This window comes from Colius striatus, chromosome 3, assembly GCF_028858725.1.
Source record: "Colius striatus isolate bColStr4 chromosome 3, bColStr4.1.hap1, whole genome shotgun sequence".
Lineage (NCBI taxonomy): Eukaryota > Metazoa > Chordata > Aves > Coliiformes > Coliidae > Colius > Colius striatus.
Window position 1 is genome coordinate 71,428,423 of NC_084761.1, and position 21,348 is coordinate 71,449,770.

At 35.8% G+C, this 21,348-nt stretch overlaps 1 protein-coding gene across 12 annotated transcripts in view; it reads left to right on the forward strand.

Annotated features, from left to right (window-relative positions):
- Positions 1-21,348, forward strand: part of FRYL (FRY like transcription coactivator) — a 174,571-nt gene that overhangs the window by 66,306 nt on the left and 86,917 nt on the right. For all 12 annotated transcript variants that reach the window (XM_061991904.1, XM_061991903.1, XM_061991905.1 and 9 more), the window contains 3 exons: positions 8,431-8,630; positions 15,494-15,547; positions 21,091-21,230. In XM_061991904.1, the coding sequence (XP_061847888.1) occupies positions 8,511-8,630; positions 15,494-15,547; positions 21,091-21,230 (314 nt within the window). In that variant the 5' untranslated portion in view covers positions 8,431-8,510. The remainder of the gene's footprint in view (positions 1-8,430; positions 8,631-15,493; positions 15,548-21,090; positions 21,231-21,348) is intronic.

The window sequence follows — 21,348 nt, forward strand, 5'->3', positions numbered from 1 at the left end:
ATGGGTAACCCATTCATCTTAGTAACATGTGACACTTCATAAATGCATGATGGAAGTGCCAGCTAGTACTGCTGGTTATTTAATTCTTCTCATCAAATTGACATAAAATCAGTGAAACAGAGGTAAATTAACTTGCAAGCTTTGCTTTTAGTCCATGTGGCATGTTAATGAGATAATGGTTGTTTCTTTGCTAGTTCATGTAGTGTAATTGTACATGTGGAACCATCTTTGTTAAACATTGTCTAAAGATAATGCACTGTATACTGCCAATGTAGAGAAGAGAGAATGCCATACCACATGTCAGTGGGTGAATTAGTTGTGTAGTCTGTATTGAAAACAATAGGATGTTTGTTCATCAGGAGCTATGTATCCAGGTTGCGATATATGAAATAAGAAAGAAACACCAGATCTTTTTCTTGACCATTTATATTCTGCTGTATTTTGACTGTGTTTAGTTTCAGCCACTGTGTTTATGTTTGTGGTGTTACCTATCAGTAGGTGTCTATTATGTAAAGCAAAGGAATGTCTAGGTAGCACCATCTATGAAAACTTGTGTGATTGCTGGCCATTAATAGATACATAATTTCATTGGCAACAACTGTGGATTTTATTCAGATTGTCACGTAAAGTGACGTGATTGTGATGTCAGGAGGCTACTGTGCCTCCCTGTTCCCTTTCAGCTTTAAGAATATTTTTGCTAGGTACTTTTTTTTTTTCCCCATTGGATCCCAAGAATGCCTCAAAAAATGCTATCTAGTAGAAACTCATTATCTTTGTCCATCTAAGCACATCATTGAGAATAATATACATGACTGAAAAAATGGAAATAGTGTTTATCTATAATTGTAAGTGGTTAAAATAAGTACATATTTTACAAGTTTGCAATTTCTTTTATTGTAATCTGTTAGCACAGTTTAAAATGAGTAACATTTTTTACAGTTAAATGAGTGTTAATGAAATAAATGGAAAAATCTGGATATATGCAGTGTAATGCAGAAGTCTCTGCAAAGACAGCTGACTCCAGTACTTATGTGACGCTAGTGAACAAGGAACCAGCCAGAGCTGCATGGCCTGCAGTGGTTCTGGCTGTGCATGACATCAGCTGGGATTCAATATAGCTAGAGCTAGCAAGGCAGTAATAAATCCAGTTTATGGAGAGATTCTGTACACTATCAACAGCTGTAGACAGTTTGGACAAAACCCAGTAAAGTAGACCTAGCTGGTCTACTGTGCTATCACAGGCTTCAGCAACACAGGTAAAGTGACTCTATAAATGAATAGCAACTGCATCCTTCTATCCCCACTCTGAAGGCAAATCCAAGAGATATAAGTGAAAAATGACACATTCTTTATATTGGTCTGTAGAGCAGAGGTTACGATTCTAAACGTATGTCTGTTAGTAATGTATGTTGAACTTCATTGTCTTCATAAAGATGTTCACTATTTCTCTCTTTCAAATAATGAGGTTTTTTCTCTGATGTGAGTCAGGAGAATTCAAAAACAATAGAAATCTGATTTTCTTCAGGAATTATAGAATTGTAAGACAGTAAGGTTATTGAAGGAGTTGTCTACTTTAGAAAACAGACTGCTGGGCTGGGACACAGGAAACCTAGGTTTAACTTTTTGACTCTGCTCTTTTTTTTTTTTTTTTTGGGTGATACTGGCTAATTGCCATCTCTTTTGAGCATTGACATCCTTATTAGGAAAAAATGATGATTCCTTTTGTAAGATAACTGAAGATTTGTTGCTATGAAGCACTCAACAATTGTTACGATTGTGTTTCCATGTATATTAATATCACTCCTTTGAGGTGTGGGATGAAATGTTCTAGATGTTTATCAGAATAGAAGACAAGGAGCTTAATTAAAATTCTTTTAAATAAGCACACAATATTTTCAGCCTTTGGGAATTTGCATATTGTCATTTGGTTATGCAACTGCAACAAGTATCACAGGAACTTAAAGGTACCTGTGAGATATTATGTGTCCTGAAAAAATAGTAATATAAAGTTTAATAATTAAATGTAGGCAGTGTAAAATGATTTTACTACCTTTGCAATGAATTTAAAAGTAGCAGCCAAGAATATGGTCTGCTTGATGAAGACTGTGGAGGACCTCTCAAAAGTGTGTTGGATATCATTTTATGGTTGGATACCTTATTTAGAAAACATAGAACAATTCACAATATATTTTCAGATATCTTGAAAGAGCGAAGATACCAGATGGAAATACTGCTTCAGTCCAACTATTCCAACTTCTTGAGAGACAGCAGAAACTGAGAACAAATTTTAATTAAAGGAAAGCTTAAAAACCTTAAAAAGTAGTATTTAAAGTGCATATGAAGTGTCAATATTGACTAAGGGTATAGTAGTACCAAAAAAAGTTTATGAGAGCTAAAAGTCATTGTTTTGTATTAGCCATGAAGTAAAATGCATTCAGTAGACTATCACAGGCTGGGATGTGTTTGTTACCTCTTGGTACCTGCTTAGGTTGTTTGAATCCTGAATAAGTATGTTGACACTTAGGCCACTACTTATATCCTCAAATACTTGATGCGTTTAGGCTATAAAGAGAGAAGCAGGGTGGTAAAATCAGTGTTATTTAACATCAGCTTAGGTATTGAGTAACTTTTCCTAGTTGTTTAACATGAAACAACTTTGTTCCTCATTTAGCATACATTGGGGCACGTTGCCTTTAGATGTAGGAGTATGTTGTCTGTCTAATTATCCTTTGTTATTATTTTACTGTTCCTTGAAACTATCCAAACAATTTGGTGTGGCCCTAGCAACCAAACAATACTGTTTAACAGAGATTTCCTATGGTACTTGCTCCCAGATTTCCCATGTAGCGCTAGCTTGCATTGGAGCAAACAAACAGGATATTGTTTGAAGTGAATAACATACAGTGTTTTCAAGCAGTTTATGAAAGTAGTATTTTTGGTTTTGAGCTCTTGTGAGTGGTAAAATTTTTGGTTCCATATTTCATCTGAAGTTCTGTAGAATAGTAATGTTTTGAAGCTTCAAAACAGCATTTGAAACTGAAGTTTTCTCTGGCAACTAATAGCAGAGTGGCTTATGGTTTGCTGGTAAATAGTAGCAGAAAGAAATTATTTATTTATTTATTGAAAGTTCATGAGTAAATGAATTCCACTGAACATAATTATACCGGGTAATATCATTGTTTGACCTAGTTAAGAGATCTGGCAATATATTTTGTTTTCCCTTTAAGGAATTACTATATATCTTCTTACTAAACACAGGCAAACTCCCTCTTACCCTTTTCCCCTCCTCCGTCATTTGTGTTTTTTGCATATGTTAAACTAACTTCCTAGTTTTACAAAGCAGATACAACTATAAACATTGTCATATGCAAGGAAAGAGTCATGAGTGTGAACCATTAGTGGTGTCACAAATTAGAGTCCTCAGCAAGTTCACAGATGAAAGTAAATCCTAGTCATTTATTGTCTTTTGACTATGCCAGCATTTCAGCAAAACTAAGATATGTGTAATCCTCTCATGGCAATGTTTATAATTGCTTCAGTTAGATATTGACCTCTTGCTTTTTGGGAGGTTTATTACCAAATGAAAAGTGTGTGCATTGAACATAGAGATTAGTAACACTTACAACTGCAGGATAGCCTTAATTCTGCTTTGCTGCTGAAAGAGTAAAAAGGCAAGTGCTATCCTTGCATTGACTCTCCTCTTTGTACTGGCACAAGCATATGTGCAGTCACATGATGAGCAAATTGGACAACTGATTGTGTCAAAATTAACCCAGGGGAAAAAAATTAATACGTATGCTGCTTTTCCAGTTCAGTTCATTACACAGCTGCACACTTGTGTTCACTCACATGGGAGGAGGATGGTACAGGGAAGGAGATAGCTGGTTGGGGGAGATTACATCATTTGGCAATACTGCAGTTTATGGTATCTGAAGGGAGCTGTGTGAAGTTATACACAAGGAGTGAAGTCTGTGTCATTGTAGGCAGATGTAAGGCTGCCCTGGAATCGCTTTTCTCTGACTTAACGCTTTGCCTTGCACTGAGATTTCCACAATGCTTCTAGGAGCTGGTCTGACTGTAGTCCAATTACTTTTCTTGCCAGGGTTATATTTTTGTCCAGTTTGCCTATTTTGAGTTTATCTCCTTCATTGTCATGTGAGCCTAGGAAGAGGATTTGCCTGCAGTATGCCTGGGTTTAGATCAGCCTTGGGGTTTTGTTTGAAAGTTTACATACTAAGATGATTTCTCACCAAGGATTAGTTTAGTAATACGAAGTAAAGACAGTACTTCAAAGAGGATCAGCTCTCAGTGTTTTTCTGATTCTTAAATGACAGGGGTTTTTTTAAGGTGATCTTTTGAAAATTTAGGACAGAAATGTATTTGTGTAAACACACTATGAAGACTTGTCCACGTAAAACAAATTAAGTGTAGTTCTGGGTTAAGGAGCATGCTAGTCCTTCTCGATTTTCTTGTAGAGAGACAAGAGCTGTTTGAGTACCAGCTTCTTATTGTTCAGGCATGTAGACTGGACTGGTGCTGTGGTGTGTTTCCTTTCAGCCCCTAGTCTTGGTAATGTGCCTGTTGTGGTGTACCCCAGGAGGTGGGTCTAAAATGAGCCAAAGCATCTGCTTTGCTAAATTTCTTCTCACCAGCCAGACACAGCTAATGATGTTCAAAAGGAGATTTAAACTTCTCCCATTTCTTTCCAGTCTGTTAGCTTCAATATGTGGTTTCAAATAATCAAGTCCACTTGGTCTGAGTACAACAAAGCTTTGGCTTTCTTAGAAACTCTTATATTTAGGATAGAAGCAACTGTTTATTTAGAATCTGTGAAATGTGTTAGGAGTTTGTAGGTACTTGACTTTTAAATTTTTGTTCATTTGCAAATGGAAAGGAGAGTTGTTCAAGATCTCTGTTGCAGAATTTTTCTCTTCTGTCAGTCTCATACTTGGTTTCCATCTATTTACCTGCTATGATATCTTCTTTTCACCTCTTCTCAAATTAGTGTGCTTGACACATAGCCCATCTAATTCATTTCATGGGCTGCCTTTGGAAGCATCAGGGTTTAAGAATGTCAGGAGCACGGATACTGGGGAATGTGGACATTTTAAAGAAGGAAAATGTTTTTTAAAGCACTTGACACGTTTTTGTCATCAGAAATGAAATGAGAAAGATTTTTTTCTTCAAAGTCAGATGTTCTGAGTGTCATCTTTCTTTTGTAGCATGCCCTTTGTTCTGTTTCTTAATGTGTGTATTTTCATCTAGCAAACTTCCACTGCAGGAACCTAGAACGTGGCAGTGTCATGTCATTGACTGTGCTGTGCTCTTCTGTGTCTTTTAGGACCTCTGTTATGGAGATTGAAGTGCTAGATCAAAGTGTTAAAGGATGTTCAGAAATGCTTTATGGCATGCTGTGTATGTGCATGTCATTCTGTTGTTGCTTCTGATTGGTGGAAACTCAGCTTTGTGACCTTGTCAAGTTCTTTCAGCCACAAAGACTGCATGCTGAAGTTTATGTACAGGAAGAAAAATGCATTACTCCAACTAAACAGCAAGTTTGTGCAAAAATTGGAGAGAAAAATAGCAGGTCATAAGTAGTACTCACAACCTATGTAAGATAGCCTTTTTGATTATAGGAAAAGGTAGTTGTGACCGTTCTGTTTCACTGTGAATTGCTCACTTGACTAATGCCTTGATAGATGATTACTTTCAGTGGAAACTGAGGAATTCTGTGTTTCATAAAATGTAACTTTCTGAACTAATAGAAGAAATCAGGAATGGCTGAGACTCGAATTTTGGAAGATGTGAAGTACCAAAGTTTTGGTCACAATTGGCAACCAGTATTTTCATGAAAGAGTTGAACACTGAAACAATGTTTGAGTAAAAGGTCTAAATAATATTTAGCTAGTAAGAATTACCCATATACAAGTTGAAAGTTTGTTGAAAGCTCCCTAGACTGGATATTAGAAATAACTTCTTCACTGAAAGGTTTGTTAAATACTGGAAGAGACTGCCCAGGGAGGTAGTGGAGTTGTAGTCCTTGGAGATATTTAAAAGACATGTAGATGAGGTGCTGAGAGACATAGTTTAGTGGTGGACTTGTCAGTGTTAGGTTAGTGGCTGGACTTGATGATCTTAAAGACCTTTTGCAACCAAAACACACAAAAATTTTGCAAGTTCATCAAAATTGGCCAAGTGCGTCTCCTCAAACTTTACTGCAAAAAGCCTTAAAGAAGCTTACCTGAACAAATAATCATATGTCATACAATAAAATAGACTGAGACTAGATTTCCTATTTCAGGAAAAGAAAGTCTTAATAGATAAGAATTCCTAATATAAATTCAATTAAAAAAAATAATGCCTGCAGTCATGGTATATGCTAGAGACAGATATTTCTGGGTAGATCTGGGGCATCGTTAGAGATATCAATAGTTACTTTGTTTTATAGTATGCAAGACAGGAATTGTAACTATTTATTCTAATTGTTGTGTATGCTAAGCTCCCATATGAGTGATTTTGGATACCTGATTTTTTGGTTCTGCAGTTCACAGTGGGTGGCAGCTATGATAATAAAGAAATATTTTTACATGGTTAGGGATAAAAATAAAATTAAAGGTGGATAAATATATGTAAACAATATATGACAATTTCAGTATAAAGATGAAAGCACCAATCCTTAGAGTGGGAGACTAATATATCCAGTGCTGTTGTGGTGATTTAGCCCTGGCTGGGTGCCAGATGCCCGCCAAGTTGTTCTATCACTCCCCCTAGTAAACTGGACAGGGGAAAAAGAAATCTAACAAAAGGTTTGTGAGTCAAGGTAAGGACAGGGAGATCACTAAACAATTAGGGAGAACTTGGGGAGAAATGGTTTGATTTATTAATGACCAATCAGAACAGAGCAGGGAAATGAGAAATAAACCCAAATCTTAAAACACCTCACCTCATCCCTCCTTCTTCCTGGGACTCATCCTCCTTCCCCACAGTGGCACAGGGATTGGGAGTTACAGCCAGTTCATTACAGATGGGCTTTGCTGCTGCTTCTTCTCAGAGGGAGACCTCCTTACACTTCCCACTATTACAGTGAGGGATCCCTCCCATGGGAGATAGTCATTCATGAACTGCTCCGGCATGGGATCTCCCACAGGGGCGGCTTCTCACACCCTGCCCCAATGTGGGTCATCCACCGGGAGAACAGTCCTTCAGGGACAGAGTGCTCCAGCCTGAGTCCCTCACAGGATCACAACTCCTGACAGCAAACCTGCTCTGGCGTGGGCTTCTCTCTCCCCACAAACTCCCAGGTCCTGCCAGGAACTTGCTCCAGTAAGGGCTTGCCATGAGGTCACAGCCTCACTTGGGCATCTACCCGCTCTGGTGTGGAGTCCTCCACGGGCTGCTCCCCCATGGACTTGCATGGCTGCAGGGACAGGGCCTGCCTCACCATAGTCTTCACCACAGTTCACAAGGGAATCTTTCTTCCAGTGCCTGGGCACCTTCTCCCCCTCCTTCTCCACTGACCTTGGTGTCTGCGGAGATGTTTTCTCACTCACACTCCCTTCTGCTGCTGTTGTTGTTTATCGACTGTGTAGGAACTTCTTCCCCTTCTCAAATACTTTAATCGCAGAGGCATTATGTTGATCATAAATCGGCCAGGTCTTTGTCAGTGGCAGGTCCATCTTAGAATTGACCGGCATTAGCCCTGTCAGCTACAGGGAAAGCTTCTAGCAGTGATTTGTTTAAAGAAGCCAGCCTTGTAGCCCCTCTGCTACCAAAACCTGGCCTAGACAAGACCACTACAGGTGTTAATCAATTACTATTTCTTGTAAGACACAAATCTTTCGCAAAGTGGAGAAATACAGTCTGTGTGATGTGTCTAGAAGGGGTTTGTGTTCTTGTTGGGAAAATCAGCTTGCTGACAAAAAGGGCCAAGAGAGGCCACGGAAACATTTCTCTTGAAAATATTTGGACACCAAGTAGAAACTTGAATTTCATTAATAATTTTTAGAAAGTGAATCAAGCAGATGCATTTCAAAAAATACAGAGATAATGCGTTATGTTGAATGTTTTGGTTTTCAGTCATACTTGGTCTGAAAATACCTGATACTAAAAGCTGTAATTTTTATGATGATCATGATACAGTTGTGTTCAAAACGGAGTGGTTCACACAGTTTAAGTTTTGCATTTTATTAGTAACAAAAATGAGTTACACTGTAAATGCTTATGCAACTTAGGGTAGAATTTCCCACCTAATTTTAAAAAATCATAATTCTTGTTGGATGTTACAGCTGGTTATTTCAATTACATGATTTACAGAATTTACTGTGGTAATATGTCTACATGGCAGATGGACAAGAAAAGAAGTGACAGGCACTGTGTTTAGAAGATTTGCTTTATAGCTTTTTTTTTTTTCTTTTTTTTTTTTTCCTGCAGCCTCCACGCCACCCAGCAGAGTAAATAAACGCAGAGTTTCTCCAAGTGTTGTTTCCACCTGGGAAAAGAAAGGCACCATCATGTCTAACATTACTATTGATCCAGATGTCAAACCTGGCGAGTATGTCATCAAAAGCCTCTTTGCTGAATTTGCTGTTCAAGCTGAAAAGAAAATTGAAGTTGTAATGGCTGAACCTTTGGTGAGTCCTTTTTTTCATAGTGTCCCTTGAAATCATATGTATGGTTACTGAAAAAAACATCCCCAGATATTGTTGACTTTTCAAAGGGATTGCTTCAAGAATAAATAGGCTTCTGCAAACAGGGTTGCTACCTGGATTATATTTTATTGACTTCCGTTAAAACTTACATAGTGGTTACTGGAAACAAGGCCTCTTAGTATTCATAAGTTCTATGAAGTTACAAAAGGAAATAGCGACAATAAAAAGTGTTCCTTCATTAGCACTGTGAAATGTGTTTCCTGTTGATGTTTCTTTGAAATAATGTTTTTGCGAGGATACTTTCAAGAGAAGATGCATTTATTTTGTGGTCTAAAGTATTAATACTACCACCTGGAAGACTATAGTAGCCAGCATACATTGCAGATTAGGCAAAATGCAAAATTCTGTTGATGATCCAGGCTGTGTGTCTTTTACATAATGAATTTTTTTTAACTTGGAAATTTCTGGGGAGAAGAGTTTGGGTTTTGTTCTTTTTTTAAACTTGGAAATTTGCTGAACAGGCAAGATGCTGCAGCCTGTAGAGAGCCAGCTCACAGAAGGCCTCTGTTTGAACTACTTGCTTGCAGAAGTGTTCATGTACAGAAGTGCACTTGAGCCCCAGTTTGGAAATTTTGGGAAAAAAATGTTTTTAAGAACCAGTCTAAAAGAAGACAAAAATGGGGCTAAAGATGTTTAGTGGTATTATTACTGAAATCTTCAACTGAAACCATTAGTACGTCAAAGGCTGAGGAAAAGGAAACGTTTCTTTATATACACCTACTTAGGGATCCATTATATATCTGTGTGGATGTACTAGGAAGTCTACAACTTACACAGCATTGTCTCTTTCCTTAAAGACATCCAAAAGCATCAGGTATTCAAGAGGATTTGATAAGAAAACACAGAAACTTTGTAGGAAAGGTGACACGCAAATGATGAAGGTTATATGGCTAAGAACTCGGGGCAGAACTCTAGGGGTAGCAAGGCAGATTGTTCTGCTCAGGGTGGTCTGCATGATGACTCAGCCCCTTTTCCTTTTGTCTGGTAAACATACAGGAAAGGTAACACTTGGCCAGTATGACATATACTAACTGTAATTCAAATGAACTGAAGAGAGTTTTTCCTGTATGTACTGTTAGTTTGGAGTTAAATCTCCTAAACAGAATGTTGGTAACAAGGTAAATATGATAGTTCTGGAGTTCAGTTGTGCTGTAAAACTTGTTCTTAGACAAGATTAAATAAATCCTCTGACAGGCCCTATCTCCCTGCCACACTGTTGACTATTAGTTAAACAAATGTTTTAAAACCTATTAATCATAAAAATAAAACATCTTGCCAGATGAAAAATTAGAAAACCCATGAAACTAATAAAATAATGCACTTTTCAAAGACGAGTAATTCCAACTCTGTTCTCTTGTGATGTTTTTTTGTGATTGCATTAAGTCTGCCGTAGTCTGGATATTTTACTAACATGATTCTGAAATTAATACTTATGTGTATATAGTATGCATAAAATATTTGGGATAAAATAAGAAATTATAAATATTACCGGAGTAGTAATTTGAAAAGGTCTTCAACATTTCTGTCTGGGTTGATTTGCTAAGTTGAATTCCTTTTAAACAAAAGAATTTTTAATGCAATCAAATTTAAGTTTACACATACAGCCAACATTCCTTATTTATATGGGTGATAAGGAAGACCTGTTTAGAAAACCGTCATTTTAACAGAGGTGCCAAAGCTGTGTAAAAGTGACACAACCTGAGCATATGTAAGACAAAGAGGTAGAAGAAAATTCTTAGGTATCTCAGTGAAAGGAAGTACTAAAGTACTATTGTAGTTTTATTTTTGTATGTAGTATTTGATATAAATACTGAATATTCAGTTCTAGTGTATGACATCTAAAAGGAAAGATAAAAGGCTGAAAGGGCACGGGAAAGGTGCTGAGATGGGAGAAAAGACATTAATGGATGAGAGGAATACCATTTATCGTTTTAATGTGATTTGATTTTGTGGGATGACTTGGCTACAAATAATACTGTGAAGAATATATATAGTGTTATATAAATCTTTAATGTGTTAGATGAAGCTGTTGGGGGAAATTTTGAGCTAGACCAATTATAGTTAGGAGCTAGACACTTCATAAAACTTATGAAGATGAACATGCTAGTAGGGGAGCAAACATTAATTAAAACATAATTTTAAAAGAAAAAATAAGTGATTTCAGATAAACACAGCACCTGGGATTCAGGGGATAGTATTAGTTTATCTAGATGTATGTGTTTCCTTTAGAAGTCACTGACCTGTGATTTTAAAAAATACCTAAATGGCTTCTGTGGCTGTGAATTTACTTATGCTCACTGAGTAACAAAGTAGTTTCCTTTCACCGATTTTATTAAGAGCTCTCTACTTGCAAAGTTTTAATACTGCAGAGTTTCCAGAGTTACAGTAACAGCTTATCAGCAAATGCTTAAATTATTCAAATAGTGAGTTTAACCACAGGAAGGAAGATCAGCCTTTTAGTGAGTAAATTAAATTAAAACACTTTAAAAAAATTTCTTTTGTACTAGTATATAGTTTTAAAGGAAAAAGGGCTCAGGCACCATTTGTTGTAGTTTAAAATACTCTTCCTCAGCACAGTAAGGACAACAGCAAGGCATGAGACCAGCCTTCCCCAAATGTGAAACAAATTATACCAGTGAAAAAGATTAGTAATAAACTCAATTGCCTTGTATTTTGTCAGAATGCTTGTCAATATAGATGTTTAGAAGTTAAGTTGGCATAGTGATGCCAAGTTACTAAGATGTTAACTAAACAAACTGCTAACTTGACTAAGTTGTAGTTCAGTAGCATGTTTAAGTCAAAACTAGCAAGAGTATTTAAACCTATTGCCAACACCAGCATTTTTATTCCACTGTGGGGATATTAAACATTGCTCAGACCAGCTCTATATGCTTTTGGAATTCTTCCCTAGGTTCTTTCAAAAGTTTGTCTGAACTCTGAAAATTTGATACACCATATTTCTTCAGCACAGTATTACTCTGCCATGGTGCTGGGGCAAGGATGGATGTGATGCTTAGCACTTGGGTGACAGGAGACAAGGCAGAATCACTCATCAGGGTTTTTACTTGCAGCTTGGAGGACAGAAACTAGTACGCTGGTTTTTCAGGGTTCACCTGAGCTACCCTGGTGGGATGGGCCAGCCACTAGAGGAGGGTGCTGGTGAATACTGGAGAGGGGCCAAAGGGTGGTACCTTTTTCCATGGGTACAGTTGTTTGCACAGCACATACACGTCTGTCTACATCCTGATCTCTGCTGCCTGCCATATGTTGACATTTCTCCTTTACACAATGGATGCAAACTGTTCCTCTGGTTAATTCAATACTGGTGGGTGTTTTTTCTTTCAGTTGTAAAAGACAAATGTAGACCTGTTCTTTCCATCTCTCTCTGAACTTCAGAATGCCAGGAAAATAGATCTTAAATTATTAATGCAGTGAAAGTTTCCAGATCTTTATTTTATGCTGTTGGATAGAGGGGTTTTTTTGTAAGTCACATGAGATGACCTGGGCCATGACAAAGCAAAGTTAGAAGACGTTAAAAGAAAATAAATTTTAAAGCCATACAAAAAATTCAAAGGACTTGATAAACCTGTGACTAGGTTAAAGAGTGTTATTTAATTATGTCACATTGTTTGATCAGTGTTACATTAACTACAGTAATGTTTGCCTTTTAGTGGTTAAGACCTTTGATACTGTGGAAAAATAATAGAGATGATCATGAACTTGTAAGGTCTTTGTTCTTTCTGATACTGAAAATCTTAGAAGTTATTTTAGTATTTGAAGTACAGAAGTGTCTCAATATATAATGAGGGGGAAGCTAAACTTTCAGAGCTAATAGTTTGCTATCTATTGACATGTATTTCAACTTCTTTGTCTAAAGACTTACAGATTATTAAAATTCTCTTTAGTTTGTTACTGTTCTTTAGCTGTTTCTGATTTTAGACACAATGGGTATAATAAACACAATGTTTCTTCTATGGTACTGGAAAACATTTCTACAGGTATAGAAAACTGGCATGTTGGGGTGTTGCATCAGAAAGAGACTTAGGAAACTTGACTTTGACCATCTTCTTACAGGGAAGTCGTATCTCCATCTGCTCAGGAAATAGTCTTCTAGTTATTTTCCTTCAGCTTGTTTACCAATATACAATGTTTATGTAGGGTGGAACATTTCTCATGTTTCTGTTTTATTGATAAGATTACAATTATTTGTGCAGTTTGTCTAAAAGCATAGTACAGATAACATGAACATTTCATTATAAAAAAGAGGGAGGAATTCTAGTTAAAAGAATTTCTGATTTGCAAGTGCTCCCTGGAGCTGTAAGACATCAATTCTCGTAACAGTGTTTTGAACAGGCTTAAACTTTATGAACTTATAAGATTCAAAAAAGTGGTTTTTTGCCAGTATCTAAAACCTTTTCCCTCTTGCTTTTGAATGCACACTGAAAGAACATCATCTGATATGTCAGTTGACAAACAAGTAGAGCTATATTAAATTACTAAATGCATTTTCTTGAAACCACTTTCTTTTTTTGGGTTTTTTTGGGGTTTTTTTTGGTTTTCTGGGGTTTTTTTTGGGTTTTTGGTTTTTTTTTTTTTTTTTTTTTTTTGGGATTTTTTGGGTTTTTTGGGGTTTTTGGGGTTTTTGGGGTTTTTTTGTTGTTGTTTTTTGGGTTTTTTTGGGTTTTTTTGGGTTTTTTTGGGTTTTTTTGGGGTTTTTTTGGGGTTTTTTGGGTTTTTTTTGGGTTTTTTTTGGGTTTTTTTGGGGGGGTTTTTGGGGGTTTTTTTGGTTTTTTTTGTTTTTTGGTTTTTTGGTTTTTTATTGTTTTTTGGGTGTTTTTTTGTTTTTTTTTGTTTTTGGGGTTTTTTTGGGTTTTTTGTTTGTTTTGATTTTTGGGTTTTTTTTGATTTTTGGGCTTTTTTTGATTTTTGGGGTTTTTTTGTTTTTTGGGGTTTTTTTGGTTTTTTTGGTTTTTGTTTTTTTGGGTTTTTTTTGTTTTTTGTTTTTTGGGGGTTTTTTTTGTTTTTTGGGGGTTTTTTTTGGTTTTTTGGGTTTTTGGGTTTTTTGGTTTTTTGGTTTTTTTTAATATAGGCACACTGGAAGTGTGCATAAATGACAGTTTTCTTAAGAGAACTAAATAGATTTGTTTGGATTATGGAAAGTGAAAATGGTCTGACTTGTGTATTGGTACCTATATTATTTCAAGTTACACTTTCAGAGTGGGCAAATGCTTTTTGCCTGGGCAATGTCAAATTCAAGTTTTTAGTGACTAATAATTGCCAGAGATTGTGTCCTTTTGAACACTAAATATAGCTACACTCATGACAAAAAGTGCTGGAAATTGTCTTGCGTTTTCAAGATTATAATTCAGACAAGCAAAAATAAGATGCCAGTTTGAGTCTTGAACTTGGTACATGCAATCCCAATTTGTGTCTATTTAACTTACAGGTGGTCTGTTGCAGCCTTACAAGTGTTAAGTGCCAAGCAATACTGACTTTTTAAATTTTTGTCAACAGCATGGGTTGTTACTAAACTACTGAGCACTTATTTTGTGTTAACTGAGGAACAACTTGTTGAGAGCAGTACTATCAGTATTGCCAACACCTCCTTTTGCATCCCAGACCAGGCAAGCAAGTTGAGAGCTCTTCCAGCTTTCTGCTTGACTTAACTTGCTCCATAAAAGCTCTTTGTTTGCTTACTGCAATCTAATGTAAGGTATTTACTCCTTACCTCGAGTGTTTTTTCTACTGGTAAAATACATAATTTTTGATCCATTTAGAATAAAGTGAAAAGGAGTTTAAAATTTCTTTAAGTATCAAGAAATGCTTGTCACATCTTTATATATCTTACTGCTTTGTAGAATGCCTTTAAGGCTGTTACTGTAGCACTTGGCTTACTGTAAATCATTGACCTTCAGAGCCAGAATATCAGACTTAGTCTCTTTTTTTTTCCTTTTTTTTCCCTTTGCCTTTTTTTTTTAGGATTCTCTAGCAAGAGACTATAAAAGCTGAATTTCTTTTAGCTGTGTAATTTATTACTCTCCTTAGTGACTAGTAAGAATTACTATTACATTACTATTACAGTTCAAGAATGTTTTGTTTTATTAATGCTTTAATTCTCACTAAATTTTTTTGTCAGAAGTATGGTTTAATTTGGCTTTTAACAGAGTGATATGTGTTAACTGGTAACTGTGAAATATTGTGACGATTCAATTCCAGTAATATTGCATCTTTTCTGTACCTTGCAAGTTATTTAAAATGTAAAGCAAGTTATTATTGAACTACTTTGCTAGGTATTTTTCATTGTAATTGGGGAAAGTACATATTGGAAATGCATTGAACAATTGTCTCTGCATTTGTGAAGGCATTTTTAAAGTCATTCTTTTAGCTTGCAATAACTGCCTTATATGAACATGAATGTACTTGTTAATTCAGTTGGGAAAGACTTTCCTCCATAGTTACACTTGGCACTTACTACCAACTATCTCCGTTGAGCATGCAGCTGTAGGCCCTGCTGTTTGGGAGAGGTGTTTGACATTTTATTTTCATCATTCTTCAGCATTATTACTATGAAGTTACCAAATTAAATTTAAATTTGTATTCTTCTATTTTGTGGGTCAACTTCACATCATCAGAACTGGTTCTAGCTGAAAAATTACACAAACAATCATATTAAAAGTGATTCTTTTGTTCTGTAACATAGCCAAGAAAGAAAGAATCTGCCTTTGATAAGTCAAATGTATTGTGAAATTCATGTTGTTTTGATTTTTTTGTTGCTTTTTCTTCAGGAAAAACTGTTGTCCAGATCTCTTCAAAGAGGTGAAGATCTTCAGTTTGATCAGGTAGGAGGCGTGTAATTGAAGATGGTTTTTATTCGATTAAGGTGACTTCTGTTTTTTCAGAGTAGTGGTTCCACTCTTGTGGTGACTTGAAACAACAGTGTTTGAATTGGCATCACAAGATTTAGACTTTGAATGTTCCTGAGACTTTATTTTGTGTTGTAGAAAATTACAGTAAGCAACTACTAGAGCAGATAATTTGTAAGGTAGCAGTGAAAGCCACTGAAGGAAAGGTGGCGGCAATATGGTAGGCGGCAAAAAGACTTGAGTTTATTTGTGTTCCTGTTAATAGCCTTTATGCAACCTGCTTGGCTATTGCTTACTGTTTCAGTGTTTGGGGTTCTCCTTTTATAAGCAAATGGTGTTCATTTCAGTAACATGGTTTTTACCCAAGGCTTTCTAATTCTATGGCAGAAGGCACAGAGTATATTCAAAACATTATTTTGTCCTTCACTGAGTATATAGTTGAGCTGTGAGGCTCTTCTATTTCACTTACCATAAGTGAACTGTATTTGGAATAAATAACTCTGCTCAACTTATGTTCATTATCTATTCTTTCATAACATAGGCATGATTTTTGTCTTGTAACTACTTCCTTGCAATGGAGAGGCAGCATTCAGATGAAGCCCCATTAATTGCCCATTGCTGTTCTTAACTCTTACTGGATAGCATCTTACTATATGTATTCTGTCTCTATCTTCTGTAACTGGATTTTTGTTTCATATTTTCCATTACTTCTCAGATAGATGCTAGACATTGCAGTGAAATCTGTGGACCTGCCCCTTACTTCTTGATTAATAACTATCTATGCACCTCTCTTCCCTTCTCCCAAAGGAGAAACAAACAATACCGTGTACCATTTGATGTACAATGTTATTTTCAAAGAAAAACGAAACCAAAACCACCACTAAAAGCCTCACATAGCCTTTTAATGTTTTCTAATCTAACCTGCTGTAAGACCATTATATTCTAAACAAAAGTTTATTCATAAGCAAGGAAGATGGATGAAGGAGGATAAGGCATAAATTCTTTGGTAGCTATATATTTTATTTTAAAGCTGATCAAAAGCTAAATAATATACGTGGTAAGAATGATCTAAGGAAATCTGTAAGTGCTATGTTACTGATTTTTCTAACAACTCCTTCCCTGTCCCACACCATCACATTTTTCCTCAGTTAAGTTTGATTTTTATAAATGCCTAGTACTCATGTATTGCACTACATATGGTTTCTAAAAGTATGCTAAATGAATAAAACTAAAAAAAACCCCAAACATATAACTTTTAAAATCTTGTAATACAGAAATAAACTAATTTTCCTGAAAATGTAGTACTTAAAAAATAATTTGATTTGTTTGTATATGTGTGAGTCATTGTTTTGTTCTTTTGTTATTTGTACTACTTTGTATCCAATCTACTTTGGATTCATTGAGATCTGAATTTTAACGGTACCAAGTAACTACCTTAGACAGTCAAACCAAAATGGATCCATTGTCATGGGAGCGACTGGGAATTTTAACAGGGAATTTTGAATACTGCTTGACAAAAAGACTTAAGATTGCTTCATTGCTGGATATATGAAACCCATTTTAAGCTCAGTTCTCCAGCATTGCAGAAGATTGCAGAGTAAAAGGAGATTGGCAAAGTATGAGAGAGAGAAGACCCAGAGTGCACTGCCATCGCATCCAGCAGAGAAGCTAGAGCTGTTTCTGGGCCAACCTTGTTCACCCAGAGATCTTTACAGAGCTAGGAATTTGAATCCTAGTGGCTTTAGCTGTGCTGATATGGTGTCTGAGCTAGTATATGGTGTACTTGGTGAATAAAAAGAGCATGCTTGAAACACAAGAGGTACTCTGGGAGTAAGAAGGTGTCTAGTTAACACTCATTCTCTCAACTCAGTAAGTGATGAGAAAATGGATGGAAGGGGAAGGCATGTAGTGTTGCCTTTCCCTATAATGAAAAAATAAAATAACTGTTTAATGAGATTATGAGTTGTTTCTGTTGGAAGTATAGCTGGATGAGCAAGGCTGCTATTCGATCCAATGATGCAAAATCAATAGTTTTCAGTTTTCATTGTCACTGAGGTTTTAATTGGGAAAAAAAAAGGTAAATTTAGCTAAAGGACATGAAACTTTGGAAAATCAAAATGAAATGTTTATGTTGTTACACGACTGAACTGTTAAAAAGTTTACCATTTTTATACCAATGCTCTCCTATAATTCCCAGCGCATTAAGAAGCTATTGGAGAGGATTTTTTTATAGAACATGTATTGCAGTTCTTAAAATATATTTGCTTGTACAGCTTGAAACTGAAATAGCTTATATTTTTCTTCTTCTGTTTGTTGGTAAGAATTGTATTTGTCAGTTTCCTACTCTTGTCCTGAGAGACCAGAGCTTTATGATCACATCAAAGCATGTCTTAGCCATCTCAGTAACTGAAGGCAGATGTGTGTCTGGGGTTCAGACTTGTTTCATACTTAGGCATGACCTGAGGAATGTTTTTAGGATCAGGTTTTTGGCTATAGCTGGAATTTGGGTTCTAGCATCTACTATAATTTTGCATCTTTCTCCTTACCTCTCAAGATGCTGTTGGAAATGTTAAGCACAGTAATTTATGTCTGTTATGACTGGAGCAGGCTTTGCTGTTTCATTCCAACAAATTATACCTTATAATAACTAGTGCAGCCCTGTTCTCTTGGGCATTACAAGATCTCTTTTTGTCTGGATTGCTACTTGCAATCCAGGCATAATTTCATACAATTACAGAATAATAGGGGTTGGAAGTGACCTCTAGATATAATCTAGTCCAGCCCCTTGTTAAGGCAAGTCCACCTATATCAGATCACTCAGGAATGCATCCAGGTGGATGTTGAAAACTTCCAGAAAAGGAGACTCCACACCCTCCCTGGGCAGTTTGCGCAAGGGCTCCCTCACCCTCACAGGAAAGTTGTTTTTTAATTGTAATGTTCAAGTAAAAGATTTTGCTTAGTTTTTTTTTAATATAAGTTCTTGAATATAGCATCCAAGCAATATGGTAATTATTTTAAATAAAAAATAGAAACAAATAGCCCATGTTCTGGTTAGCAACTATGTAATATGGGCAAATATTTCATCTTTATTTAATCATTCCAGTGTCTTTTCATTAGAATATTAAGGATGCGAAACTTGGAAAATAAATAATTGTAATATAAAAATACGTAAATAATTATAATATAAAACTGATTTTTTATTACAAGAGGAAAATACTTTATAATGCCAATAATTTCTGGGTTTAGCACTTCACCAATGACAGATTTTGTTGTGAATGTGATACAGCTTGCTTCTGGAGAAGACTAGGTAAATTTCCTAACTTTGGAAATGTTTATGAATGAATTTAGTATTAATATACTGTGTAAACTTGTAGGTAAACCTAAGGAAAAGGTTTAGTAAAGCTTAAAACGCAGTTTTATTCCTTTTCTTGTACTAATAAACCGTTTAGTTCAAAAGGAGGGTAGGAGTAGAAGTGCTTTGTTGGGTCCTTTTACATTGACAACAGAGTAACTTAAGTGTTTGCTTAATCTATTCCTGTCCTGTTGTGTGTGTAGTTGTATTATGAACACAGCTCTGTGCAACATATGGATCTATCTATTTTTTTCAGAGAAAACAAAATTAATGTATTTCCCCAGTGTTTAAGTTATTTGAGGTGTGGGAACACAGTAAATTCTGAAGGCAAAAGACATTTGGAATTGCTGTGGTTGTTGGTAGGTCTCTTCTTCATCAAGTTTAGCTTTCATTAATATCATTGACATTGTTGATTTTGTGCTAATTTCAGTTTAGTAACTCATGCAGAGGGTTTGTTCTTTCTGCATTCTGAATCTTTTTTTAGTCATCACACTATTTCCTTTCAGATCACAATACAGCTTTAAAATTATAAAATTGAGCTGTTTTGCACCGTCTACTTCTAGAAGTTTGACGTATGTTGGTTGGTTGTCCGAGCATTCATTTTGTGTGGATATCCGAACAAGCTGACATGCTTTGTTTCCAGAGCAAGCTAGAAGGATTTCAGAATATATTAGTATGAGGATGAAGATATTCTCAAAGTGTACCCATTATTCTGATATTCAAGGCATTATAGCAAGCCTACAGAGTATTTCTAGCTTGTTTCTTTTCTTCATATATATTTCTTTTTATTTCTAAGTCTTTATATGGCTTTGTGTTGCCTGCAGTAACTGCCTTCATCTTTTTGTGCAGTTAGCCCAATGTTACTATGTACACATACATAGTTTTTCCACTGAATTCCTTTTTATTGAATGTCCCATTGACAGACAAATAGGAAAAATTTCTTAATGAAACATAGTTCCTGTTCAGATTTGGAGTGTGAGTAGTTTGTACTATATAGTAGCATTTTAAATTTTATAAACTTACAGAGTAAAAATACAGGACTTTATACTTATTTTGAGGAAGTTTCTCCACTTGTTAATATAATTAAAGTGTTAAGAATGCTGCTTAATTCTTGTGACTTGAATAGCAGACTGTTTAACAAGCTGAGTAAAGTATGCAGATAGTTGAAAGAGATTTTCCAGAAGTTTCCATATGGTTAACCTGTGCCCATCTCTCCCAGAAAGCTAAAAAAAATGAGATGCTTCAAATGAGGACAAAGGAATAATGGCATTGATGTATTCTTGGTTTTCTGGAATAGTGGATAATAAAAAAGTTGCAGCATGAGGATGGCTTGTATCGAAACATCTTATTTAAAAGATGCCAAGTGCATGGCATCAATGAGCAATATGGTAACTCCTCTTATCCAGACAGTGTTTTGGGGATGGGCTTGCTTCCTGCTGCCTCCTGGCAGGGAGTTTATAGCTGCTTTATGCTGTCTTTATCCAGTCATTTTCCTCTCCGATCTTGGGAACTAATGAGTTCTGTTAAAGTTTAAATGAAAAGAAGCCTAGAGAATTTAAGTTTCATGCCATCTTAAAGTCTTTCTGCTACAGTGATGTGTATTGCTACTGTTTCACAAACAAGTTTACAACTCCCATGGGTTTTCTGAAAGAGAGTAGTAGGTGGGCAAGATATTCTGAAAGTAAATATAGCTTGAGATCTAGACCAGGCAAATGTATTAAAAGCAGAGTAGAATATGTAAAAGCTCTTATATTTGTTTGAATAATAACCGATGAAGCAAGCTTTTGAAGATTATATAATTGTTCAGTTGAGGAGGATTACCTCTTGTCTGTCATTTCTAATGCAAAGTTAACACATACTTCAAACTACATTCAGGTACATTTGAAAATTTCTATGGTTTTCTCAATGGTTTTATATGGGTTATCTGTTTAAATTTAGGATTCTGTGATCCCCGTGAGCTTCAGAACACATTTAAATTTATCATAATTGTCTTAGCGTGTCATTTACAGCAATTGTCCTGGGTGAAAATAACATATGACGTTGTCACTTTGTAAAATTATATGATAGACAGATTTTAATGTTAAAAAAACAGTTTGAAAGATTGTTTTATGCTAGATTTTTAAGATTGATTGGTTATGCTAAACAATTTTTCTTACTTCCTTTTCAGTTGATAAGCTCTATGAGCTCAGTAGCAGAGCACTGTCTCCCCTCCTTATTACGCACCTTGTTTGACTGGTACAGGCGTCAAAATGGAACAGAAGATGAATCTTATGAATACAGACCTCGGTCTAGCACAAAATCAAAAGGGTAAGAGTTTTCCTTGCTAAAGTCTGCTTGATTTTTTTAATGCTTTCTATTTAAGAAAACATGTGCTTTGTACTTTTTTGACAAGTATTTTGTACTTGGATTTATCATTACCTAAAAA